We start from the raw sequence: 12635 nt of genomic DNA, 5'->3' as shown, positions 1-12635 counted from the left end.
CTTAGGTGTTACAAGTATTTACAATACCATAATCCTTCCTGCAGCCAACTCAGCATGTGGAGAAAATGGGCTACTCCCTTGTCCCATTGCAACACACACATACATGCACACGAACGCATACACATCATGCCAGGTGTCTTTATACCTTTATTAATAGAACATCCAAGTGGCTTACTCATTCAAGCAAGAGTCAAAACCCCACTTGTGAATTGTATTCACATTGATAAAGCCTATGAACCACGACTGCAAAATAAAATAAATACAAACTGCAGCACTGACGTGTTCGGTTTGGGCGATCGGACAAGTGATTCCATAATGTAAACAACAGGTCCAAAACATGCCGTCGCCCGCCACTAAAACAAGAGATGGACTGTTTCACTGTGTATATGTATTTACCTATGGTGTTTTTATTTACATAGTTTTAAATTTGTGGTGAGTGCTCCAGCAAATTTGTAATGAGTGGTGAAACAATAGTGTCTTGCAGACTCCTTGCTTCTGATGTTTTTTGTGTAAAGTGGTCGGGTATATGGTGAATGCGTTCTTGTATGAAAATGACTTTTTTTTTCTTAGAAATTTCTTTCAAATATTAGGGTGCGTCTTCCAAGATGCAGCGTCTTGCAAGCCATAAAATACGGTATATATATATATATATATATATATATATATATATATATATATATATATATATATATATATATATATATATATATATATATATATATATATATATATATATATATATATATATATATTTCTACCAATACCACCTCTTAACGAAGCAGTAAAATACTCACATTTAGTGATGAAGTACTTTATGCACAATATGTTTATTGTGGTTTTATTTGGGGGATGGCCTTAGTGTGTCCTACGCAAGCCCTCAAATGTGCAGTGTTTGGCAAGTTTTCTCTAAGTCCAGCAAGCTGCAGCAAGCCATGGAGCTCCATCACACTCGGAAATGGGCAGTACACTGACTTACATTTGTTTATAGCTGGGGTTTGTGGGTAACTGCTGAATAGGATTCTTATTGTATCTATAGTTCTTTTGTCCAATGACGTGCCATCACCTCTTAACCCCCTCAGTACCGTCCCATACACGTGTACGTGATGGGGAGGTATGGTACTACATACCATCACGTACACTGGTACGGGATACATTCGGAATAAAAGTTTAAAATGGTTCGGCTGCCTTGTTTGGCATCTGGCATGGTGGTATTAGCAACTAGGATGGTCTAGGTTCCGCCTACTCTGTGACAGCAGCAAATCAGTGAATAATACATCACGACACGTCACGATAGGGTGGCGTGAACCAAGAGTGACATAACGTAGTGCCGGTTTGTCTGAGTAGGATTATCGTGCTCTGTGCTCCTGCTTCCATGCCATTTTTGTCCAAGGAACTGTGCTGCCTTCTCTGATAATGGAGGTGGATAGTGACTGTAGCTCTGGCTCTGAGTACTTGCCTGCTGACTCAGATGATAAGTTTAGTGATGATGATGAGTATAGTGATGAAAGTGACTTAGAGGAACTGAGTGATAGTGAGTTACTGGAGGAGAATGAGGCGGTGGTTGACTCTGGATGGACGTTCCTGGCTGACATATTCAATGACGTTCGCCCTCACGCCATCCCTGAGTTCAGTGTCCTTGATGGGGGGATAAATGGACATGTGCCAAAGTTTTCGTGTGCACGTGAGGCGTTTTGTTACTTTTTAGATAATCACCCAAGTCATGTCAAAGTGACCTGTGACCTGACAGCTTATACCTGACCTCTACTCTGCAGCACTGTGGCGCAGTCTTTTTTTGAGAGAGGGAACACCTCACACTATAGAGTTTTTTCATAATTATTATTATCATTATCATTATTATTATGTGTTATTATAGTGTGTTTTATGTGGAAACCATTTATATTCATATGTACAGTGCACTTATACAATAAAAATGAATGAAAGTGACAAATACGAGCAAGTTTAGTGAGCGATTATGTGGGCGGTATAGAGGCATGTCTCACGCCTAAGGCGATCGGTGCCGAAGGGGTTAACACCACAAGTTGCGCCAATGGGAATCTGCTATATGTATTCGTAGGCGGGGCACAGCTGGGCAGACAGGTGCACAAAGACATCTGTGTGTGCAGTTCAGCCATGGCCACCACTGACATTAGTTGTAAAGGTTGCAAATTTGATTACTGGGAAATCATCGCTCCTGCTGTCCCCGTGGAGTACAGTGAACTTAACGACAATCGAGAACAGAATGTCCCACAGCCAGGACCTTCAACCTTTCATTAAGGTATTGTGAGGAGGGGGTATTGGTAGAGATAGGCCATAATGTGTGAAGCTATAAGAGAACTGTTGTGTGTGGGAGGGAGGGAGGGGAAAGCAGCTCACTTCTGAGTGTGATGGAGCTCGCTGGACTTAGAGAAAACTCGACACACAGCACATTCCCAGACCTATTGCAGCGTTATTATTTATTTGTGGTACCTAGGTAGTGTACTTACTGTCAATGTTGCAAATAGTAAGAACAACCTAAGGGTGGCCAAAACCATCTAGAGTTTATTGTACGAAATTGTAGAAGAACCTATGTTTAAAGCCAAGTCACTGACCCCTCTACATTTGCGAGTTATGAGCTTGTGTCTGATGTTGCTATAATATGAAGATTTACCCATATAATTCTGCATTATCTGTGACAGGGTAAAAGTACAGAATAGGACCTCCCCTTTTCCTCCATCCCACTCCCCCACCTGTCCCAGCAAGCTTGGGGGACTGTGGGGAATTGGGGGTTTCAGGGAGGGATAGCCAAAAGAGACGATATATGGCGATCCGGGGAAAAATCTAAGGACAAAAACATGTTTTTTTAAGGACAAATTTTCACTGAAATTATTCTAACCTAACATAATAACCTGCTAGCCGGGCAGACCCCTGCCTAAACTATCCTAACCTTACCAGAAAAAATTGTAAAATATAAAAATTCATAGATAATTTTCACTGAAATTATCCTAACCTACCATAATCTGCTAGCCAGCCGGCAAACCTGACCTAACTGACCACATACTCACCAAAATATGAACACACGCATTAACTTGTATACCTTCGTACATAACTGATCATTATGGACTTAAGATACTGCAGGCACCAGAATATCCATTTAATTACTATGGCCCTATGAAAGCCGTCCCCACATTCAAAACATCACAGACATGTTGTATAGTAAGTACTCTATCACCTTGCATGGTTGTTTCAATGATTACAAAGGAGGCGCCATTCTTTACTTAAAAAAAAAAAAAAATCGTTGGTTTTATTCCCGGTATACATTACACCTGATACTCTCCAGAACGTCAGCCAAGTGAACCCTACTCCCGACTGTGACTCTCCAACCACAGCAGCAACATCCCAGTAAACAGCTTCAACTAACAAGCCCGAGCGAGACTCGATCTGCTGACATTAGCAATGTCAGGCCAGCTCATTACCACTGTACTAACAAGAAGGAACCGAGAAATTAGGGGATAAATCAGCGTTACCATTAATCTAAGCTACACATGTATGACTCACTTCTTTCAGGACATCCACCATTACTTGCACAGGAAGAATTTCAGGCTGTAGATAATTCAACTTCTGAGCTTCCTCCCCTGCAGGCAAATTTGTACTACCACGCTGACGCTGGGCCATGTTTGTTTTGCCTGTGTGTGTGTGTGTGTGTGTGTGTGTGTGTTCTAGGGGATACGGACCTTTGCAAATTTTATATCAATTTCACTGGATTTTATATAACGCACGTCAGAGGAAAGGAGCCTACCTGTATAAGCTCCATCAGAGATATGAGGCGTCTTCAGCTCTTTACAAACAGCAGCAATAAACGTGCAAACAAAAGGCTACTAAGCTATTATAGTTAGAATATAAGCTATGATATTTCAATTTGCACCTACCATATGGTACAGAAAGTATCATTCAGCAAGTTATACTGTAGGCAGTGGTCTAAACCACTATACCTGCACAAAGTGGTATAGGTAGCGAACGGTACCAGCGATAAGGCACGAAGACTGAACAGTGTCACTGATGATGAAGTTTTAAAGCTTTCAGGGTCACCTCAGGAACAGATTCAAATGTTTGCTGGCGTTACCCCTCACGGTGACTTCGGCACCCACCCACCCACCCACACAATGAGAGAGAGAGACTGTTTAGTGTTTACCACCAGTTCTTGGGGGTTTGTTGGGGCCGTTGTCACATGCCAAAGTGTGGCTCGTAAGTGTTTAGTTGCGTCTTCTGCGCATGCGCGGCCTGGGAGCAGACGACAGTCACACTATGGCATGCCTATAGTTATCAAGTATGAAGGCACGGTTAATGGAAGGACAGTTAAAATACCTGCAATATGTATTGAAAGATCAAGGAAATTAATTACTGAGCAGAGTGGTGGAGGAAATGAGAAACTCAAACGAAAAATAAATGGATATCAGGACTTCTAGAATACAGACATCTAATCGGATTAAGAGGGGAGGCTGAGAGTTACTTGGATATCAGTAGGAAGGTGAAGGAATGGGACACAAAGATGTGGAAACAGGAGATGGTAGGGAAAGTAAACCTGAAGATGTACAGGGAGATGAGGCAAAGTATAGGAGGGCAGGATAAGATCTATGACAACAGGGAGGCTACCATCATACTCTTTAGATGTAGGACCAACAATATGGATCTTGAAGATAGGCAAAGGTTTATAAATGCGGCAACAGAATGTATTATGTGTGGTGACCCAGTGGAAGACCTAAAACATTTTATTCTTTACTGTCCAGCCTACAACTTAGAAAGACAGACACCCAGTCCTACAACGACCATACCAAGAAGACACAGATGACATACTAGGAGAGTTGTTATATGAAAACAGTGAAATTGAAAATACCAAAGACATATTGTTAGAATTTTGGACAAAAAGACAAAAACAGAAAAGAAATATGCAAAACTAAAAAACAGGCAGTGAATAGCTGTGGTGGCGAGTGGACGTGTTGTGTGTGCGCTCCGTTTCTGGCTGTGGTTTTTATAGTTAGCGAGTGGTGTTTGTACTTGGTGTCTGTGTGTGGTGCTTTTGAGTGTTAGTGAAGTGAAAGTGTGTACTGCAAGTGTTAGATTAGAGTGAAATAGAGGTTAGAATCAGTGTTTGTGAGTTAAAAGTATTTTTGTAGAGCGAGGAGACTAGGCTTGTAACCGTCAAGTTGACCTTGAAAGAGGATTAGTTGACCTCACTTAGGCCCTCCACCACCGCGGTTCCCTCACCCCGCCGTCACCTAGTATTTTTATTTGTTTGTGAGTTAACATATTGTAAATTAGTATGGCGGTAGCTACTGAGGTATATCAGAGTGTGATTGAGTGCGTGAAAGAGAGTGTTGAGGTGGGATTGGGAGAGTTTGTTGTGTGTGAGATGTGTGGGCACGACAGGAAGGTCGTTGACTTTTCTGAGTGTATGGTGTGTAGGCTCAAGAGCGAGAATTTAGTTCTTTCTCTTGAGCACCGAGAATTGCGAGAGGAAATCAGAAAGCTAAGTGAGGGGAAAAGTGCGAACGAAGTTCTCATCTTTGAATTGAAGGAGGAGGTTAAGAGGCTTGGGGAGGCAGTGGAAAAAATTAGGCAGGAGATCAGTGTTAGGCCGAAGGTTGGACCTTCTGAGGGCGACAGGGTGGCTTGGCCCTCTGTCGGGAAGAGCAGAGTGGGGAAGAGGGAGCAGGCGAGCCAGACTGGGAAAGATAGTAGTCAGGATAGGCAGAGATGGCAGGTTGCGAGGGGGAAGGAAAGCGGAGACAGTTAGGGAGGATAGGACTAAACCTGTTGAGTGTGAAAATAGGTTCGGTTTGTTGGAGGGGGAGGGGGAGAGTGAGAGTGGAGTGAATGAAGTGGTTGTGGTGAGTGAAAGGAGAAAGAAGGGGGTAGAGGAGAGGAGGAGGATGGTTGTGCCTAGCACACCTCAGGTGTGTGTGGTGGGTGACTCTCAGGTTAGGTATTTAGATAGCACTTTCTGTGGGAAAGACAGGGATAGGAGGACGAACGTGTGTATGCCTGGTGCAGGTGTGAAGGCAGTGAGTGAGGAGGTGCAGAAGAGGGTTGGGGGGGATGGAGAGGGAGGGTGTAGTAGTTTTGCACGTAGGTGGGAACGATGTCAGAGCAGGTGGGTCGGAGGAGTTAGTGGCAAGATTTCGGGAAATGTTAGGCAAGATAAGGGAGAGTGGTAGGAGGTGTGTAGTGTCAGGAATCTTGCCTCGTGTGTATGTTAGCAGGGAATGGTTGTCTAGAGCCATTGGTGTGAATGATCGGGTAAAAGGGATGTGTAAGGATGTGGGTGTCAGCTTTGTGGATGTATGGGATAGGTTCTATGGGCGAAGGATTTGTATGCTAGGGATGGTGTGCATCTGAGTAGGAAGGGTGTGGATGTGCTGAGTGGATGTCTGGAGGGGAGTTGGGATGGAGTGTAGGGGTGAGGTAGCAAATGCATTCCAGAAGAAAGATGCTAGACATAAATTAGATAGGATAAACAGAGATAGTGAAAAGATTAGGAAAGATTTCCAGGTGCAAATAGGAGAGAATAAGATTAGGATTCCAAATAAGGAGACAGCATCTAGGAAGGTAGCAGGACTTAAATGTTTTTATGTAAATGCCAGGAGTCTTAGGAACAAGAAGGACGAGTTATCTAGTTATATAGTTGAGGAGGACTTAGATGTTGTATGTGTCACAGAGGCATGGGTAAATGAGGAAAAGTTTAGGAAAATAGGAAAGAATATGAAGTAGATGGATACATTATGTATTTACACCAGAGAATTGGTAGGATAGGCGGAGGAGTAGTTATTTATGTAAAAAATCCTTCATTTCCAGTCAGGTTAATGGTATTAAGGTAGATAACAGAGTAGAGTCCTTATGGCTGGATGTTAGAGTAAACAAAAGTAAGGTTATTAGAGTAGGAGCTTTTATAGGCCACCTAACCAGTCAGCAGATGTAGACAACCTTATGGTAGATGAGATAAATAGGGGTGTACTAGTCAGACAATTATCTTAGGGATTTTAATCTTAAGTCAGTAAACTGGGAGAGGATGGTAGGAGATGCTAGTGAAAATAAGTTTATGGAAAGTTTTCAGGATAACTATTTAGTGCAGATGGTAGATAAACCTACTAGGGGAGGAAGGTTTTAGACATAGTACTAACAAATATTGAGCATTGTTTAAAGGAAGTTGAGGTAGGAGAGACTTTAGCAAACAGTGACCATCATATAATTAGATTTATCATTAATTCCAGTAGGGATAATATAGTGAATAAGACTAGAGTCCCAAACTATCAGAAAGGCAATTATGGTAGGTTACGTCAGTTATTAGGAGAGGTAAACTGGGAAGATAGTTTTGGAAATAAAACTGCACAGGAGATGTGGGATATTTTTAAGGTTGTAGTAAAGGGTATAGTGATGCAGTGTATCCCTTACAAAGATATAAGGCAGAGAAACAGGAAGCCATTATGGTGGACTCATGAGATAGGTAGCCAGATCAGAGAGAAGAAGAGGGCATAGAGAGTTGCAGAAAAGTGGGAAGATGTAGATTTGATTAGGTACAGACAGGTCAGGGATGATTTGAGTAAGGTTATAAAAAAAGTAAAAGGCAGGCAGAGATAAAACTAGCTAGAGCTGGGAGTAAAGATCCCAAAAATTATATAGTTATTACAAGGTCAGTGATAAAAGAAATAAGGATAGGATTGGACCACTCAGAAAAGATGGTGTAGTAGTGGATCAAAATGAAGACATAGTAGAATTATTGAATGAACAATTTTCTTCAGTATTTACTAGGAAAGAATAGGAAATCCTGTTACAAACAGTGCGACGAGTAGTTTAAGAGCTTTAGAAAATATTGATATAAAACCGGGAATTATTAGGAAATTTATTCTTGAACTAGACGATAGGAAAGCTAGTGGTCCTGATGAGCTACATGCCAGAGTACTTAGGGAGGGTGTAGACAGTATTTCTGAAGCACTTAAGTTAATCTTTGAAAGATCACTTAGGTTTGCTGAGATACCTCAGGACTGGAAGTTAGCTAATGTTACTCCAATATTTAAAAAGGTAGGAAGGATGATGCGAATAATTATAGACCGATCAGTTTAACTAGTATAGTATGTAAGATACTAGAGAAAATCATTAAGGGTAGTATTTGGGAGCATTTAAATGAGAATAGATTAATTAGAGATACCCAACATGGCTTTAGATCAGGGAGGTCCTGTCTTACAAATTTGCTCGATATCTTAGAATATATTACCAAGGAGTTAGATGATGGAAATAGCATAGATGTTATATATCTAGATTTTAGCAAGGCGTTTGATAAGGTACCGCATAGGAGGCTAGTGTACAAATTGAGACTACATGGGATAGGGGTAGGTTAGTTGATTGGATTAGTGAATGGCTTTCTGATAGGAAACAGAGAGTAGTATTAAATGGGGCAATGTCTGAGTGGAAGGAAGTGGTTAGTGGGTACCCCAAGGATCAGTGCTAGGACCTCTTCTTTTCTTGGTGTACATTAACGATTTAGATATAGGAATTAGTAGCAAAGTATCAAAGTTTGCAGATGATACTAAGATAGCATGTGCAGTACAGGGTGAAAAGGACAATTACAGAATACAACGAGACCTGGACAGGCTGATAGCATGGGCAGACAGGTGGCAGATGGAGTTTAATTCTAAAAGTGTCAGGTTATGCATTTAGGTAAAGACAACACAAACTTTAACTATGAGATGGAGGGATGTTGGCTAGAGGCAGTAGAGGAAGGAAAGGATTTAGGAGTAGTGATAGACAGGACTATGAAATTTTCAAAGCAATGTTTAGAAGCAAGAAATAGGGCAAATAGGATCCTGGGTTTTATAAATAGAAATGTTAGTTATAAAAGTAAGGAAGTGGTGCGTAGCTTATATAATTCCTATGTTAGGCCCCATTTAGAGTATTGCATACAGGCCTGGTCACCCCACTATAGGCAGGATATCAACATGTTAGAAGCAGTTCAGAGAAGAGCAACTAGGATGATACCAGCATTAAAGCACCTGGAGTATAGAGATAGATTAAAGGAATTAAACATGTTTTCATTTGAGAGGAGATGTATAAGAGGGATATGATAGAGTTATTTAAAATGTTCTCAGATACAAACTACATAGATGTGAGATCTTTCTTTACCTTAGAGGAGGAAATAGGACTAGAAATCATGGCAGGAAGATTAGAAAGCAAGGCTGCAGGTTAGATATAAGAAAATATTTCTTTAGTCATAGAGTGGTAGACTTCTGGAATGCATTGCCAGAGACGGTTGTAAATAGCACTAGTTTGACAATGTTTAAAACAGATTAGATAAGCACTTAAATTTATTAGATTTATAATTATGTATAGCACTGCATGATAGTTTTTATAAGAAATTTACTATAGTTAAATAAGACATGATCCCCATGTATGGGGACCACAAATTGTAGAGGATTTCGCTGCAGGACTTAGCCCTGTTAATGGGCCAAATATTTAGAATTAGTATATAATGTATTGTGTACTTGTAAGTGTATCTTTAAGTACTGATGACGAGGTCGCTGTGCGACTGATACAGGATAACCTAGATGGGCCCTGGTGGCCCTTTGTTATCTTATTATTTATGTTATGTTAACAGTAAATAAACAGCAATATCAAAAACCCAGGCCGACAGGAAAACACATCAGGAAGTGCCGTTCCAAAAGGCATTACTTCCGACACCAACCAGAACCAGAACCAGCTATGACAGAGTGTGACTCGTGATATTGTGTGAATTCAAACAAAATTTGATTTTTTTTTTTTTAATATTACAGCAGCCATTGACTTTCAGCTTGTATCAGTGGAAAGACTAGAGCCTCACTAAGTAAAAAGAACCAAAGAGCATAAATATCACTTATTTGTTTGATATGGCTGGCTTAAAATATGCTGTGACTAAAAACTGTTAATATAGCTCATTTTGCAATAATACACCAGACATGGACCTTGAAATGTATGTCAGTGGAAAGATTGGTGCCTCGTTATATAATACACGCAAGCATAAGGCAGAAATATCACACTCTATCATTGGCTGGCTTGAAACCGTGTGTGGCTCAAAATAAAATGTTTATGTAGGTCATTTTTCAGTAATACACAAGACTTGAGCTTTGAAATGTGTGCCATTGGAAAGAATAGTGCCTCATGATAAAAAAAAAAAAAAATAACTGTAAAGTAGAAATATCACACTCTGTATCATATGGGTGACCAAAAATAGTGTGGAGGTCAAAATAAAGTGTTTTTGTAGTTCATTGTTTAATAATAGACAAGACTTGAACCTTGAAATGTGTGAGTAGAAAGATTACTGCCTCATTGTATAGGAAACATCAGTGTAAAGTAAAAATATCACATTCTGTATTATATGGTGGCCTAAAACAGTGTGTGAGTCAGAAACATGTAACTCATTTTTCAGTAATACACAAGACTTGAGCCTTGAAATATGTATCACTGAAAAGATTACTGCCTCATTGTATAAGAAAGATCATTGTAAAATAGAAATCACATTAACTATCATATAGTTGGCCAGAAACAGTGTGTGACTCAAAAGCAAAGCATTTATGTAGCTCATTTTTCAATAATACACAAGACACAGTCCTTTGAATGTGTGTCATTTTAAAGAGTAATGTCTCATGATAAAATAAAGAGAAGTATAAAGTAAAAATGTCATTCTGTATCATATTGCAGGCCTGAAACATTGTGTGAATCAAAACAGTTTTTCACACAAGACCTGTCATGATGGGTGTCTCAGTACCATCAAATACCAAGCATAGAAACATAAGATATAAAATTCACACTGATTTGTCTGCATGTGATTGTGTGAGATAATGTTGACATAGCATGTGTTGTCAGTATATGTGATTTTTGTTTTGAATTGTGTATCTTAATGTTCAAGATTTATGTTTCGGTAAAGATATTATTCTTGTATGGGGACTTCAATGTTCCTTCCCTTTCTTAGGCATCTGACTCTGTATGGAAGCCTCTTCCATCCCCTTACAGACACACTGCTTCTTGACTGTTGTACATCTCTAGGACTGATGTGATGAGAACACTATTATCATACACATATCAAAAGCTTTTGATAGAATTTGGCACAAACCTATCTCAAACCAACCTTCCTTTGCTTTGTATCCTTCTCTCTGCAACTTTATACGTATTAAGTTTCCTTTCCGAGCATTCTTGCACTGTTGTTGAAGACAGCTACTGTTCTCCAAAATTTATCAACTGGTATTCCTCAGGGTTCTGTCCTATCACCAACTCTCTTCCTATTATTTATCAATGTTGTCAACCAAACTTCTTGTCCTATCAACTCTAACACTGATGACACCTCTCGACACTTTTCTTGTCTTTTCAGAGACGACCAACCCTTTAGGATGTTAATAGATCACAGGAGTGCCACAGATACCTGACTTCTGATCTTTCTAAGATTTCTGATTAAGGCGTAAGAAATTTTGTAATGTTCATTGCTTCAAAAACTCAATTCCTTGATTTATCACCTCAACACAACCTTCCAGACAACTATTCCCTCTTCAATGACATTCGACTGTCCCCATCTTCTATACTGAATATCCTGTCTGTTTCTTATTTATAATCTTTACTGGAAATTTTACATCTTATCTCTTGCTAAAACAGCTTCTAGAATTCTGAGGCATCTTAGTCAATTTTTCTCACCCCTCAGACTGTTTACTGTGTACAAGGACCCTGTATGCCCACCTATGGAGTACTTTTTGCATGTGTGGGGGGAGGGGGGGGTTGCAGTCATAAAGTTTTATCAGATAGGGAGAAATCAAGAGTTTTTTGTCTTAACAACTTCTCTCCTCTGACTGACTGTCCTCAGTTTTTTTTTTTTCACAGCTGGAATGTTGCATCTCTCGTGATCAACTGACTTTTTTTTATTATATTTTCTATTGCCATTGGCCAGCTTTCCCTATTCCATGGAAAAAAAATTATATATATATATATATATATATATATATATATATATATATATATATATATATATATATATATATATATATATATATATATATTTTTTTTCTTTCCTATTCCATGGAAAAAGAAATATATATATATATATATATATATATATATATATATATATATATATATATATATATATATATATATATATATATTTTTTTTTTCCATGGAATAGGAAAGCTGGCCAATGGCAATAGAAAATATAATAAAAAAGTCAGTTGATCACGAGAGATGCAACATTCCAGCTGTGAAAAAAAAAACTGAGGACAGTCAGTCAGAGGAGAGAAGTTGTTAAGACAAAAACTTTGATTTCTCCCTATCCGATAAAACTTTGACTGCAATACACATGCAAAAAGTACTCCATATCATACAGGGTCCTTGTACACAGTAAACAGTCTGAGGGTGATATATATATATATATATATATATATATATATATATATATATATATATATATATATATATATATATATATATATATATATATATATATATCCTTCTGTAATTTTCATGCTAACTGCTCTTCTGATTTGGATAACTGTATTGATCCTCTCCTCCTGCACTCTTGATGCACAAGGCTTTCTTCTTCCTCTCACCCCTACTCTGTCCAACTCTGGAATTCCCTACCTGCTTCTGTAATT

General features: G+C 39.2%; 1 protein-coding gene across 6 annotated transcripts in view; it reads right to left on the bottom strand.

The window, feature by feature from the left end:
* Positions 1-4039, bottom strand: part of LOC123505615 — a 98969-nt gene extending 94930 nt beyond the window's left edge. For 3 of the 6 annotated variants that reach the window (XM_045257148.1, XM_045257147.1, XM_045257149.1), the window contains exon 1: positions 3535-3701. In XM_045257148.1, the coding sequence (XP_045113083.1) occupies positions 3535-3651 (117 nt within the window). In that variant the 5' untranslated portion in view covers positions 3652-3701. Of the gene's footprint in view, positions 1-3534; positions 3706-3905 lie in introns of those variants that run through there. The other 3 variants (XM_045257152.1, XM_045257146.1, XM_045257150.1) reach the window with 3 other exon arrangements.
* Between the last annotated feature and the right edge of the window lie 8596 nt (positions 4040-12635).

Source organism: Portunus trituberculatus, chromosome 18 (genome assembly GCF_017591435.1).
Source record: "Portunus trituberculatus isolate SZX2019 chromosome 18, ASM1759143v1, whole genome shotgun sequence".
Lineage (NCBI taxonomy): Eukaryota > Metazoa > Arthropoda > Malacostraca > Decapoda > Portunidae > Portunus > Portunus trituberculatus.
This window is presented reverse-complemented; position numbering and strand designations above follow the sequence as displayed.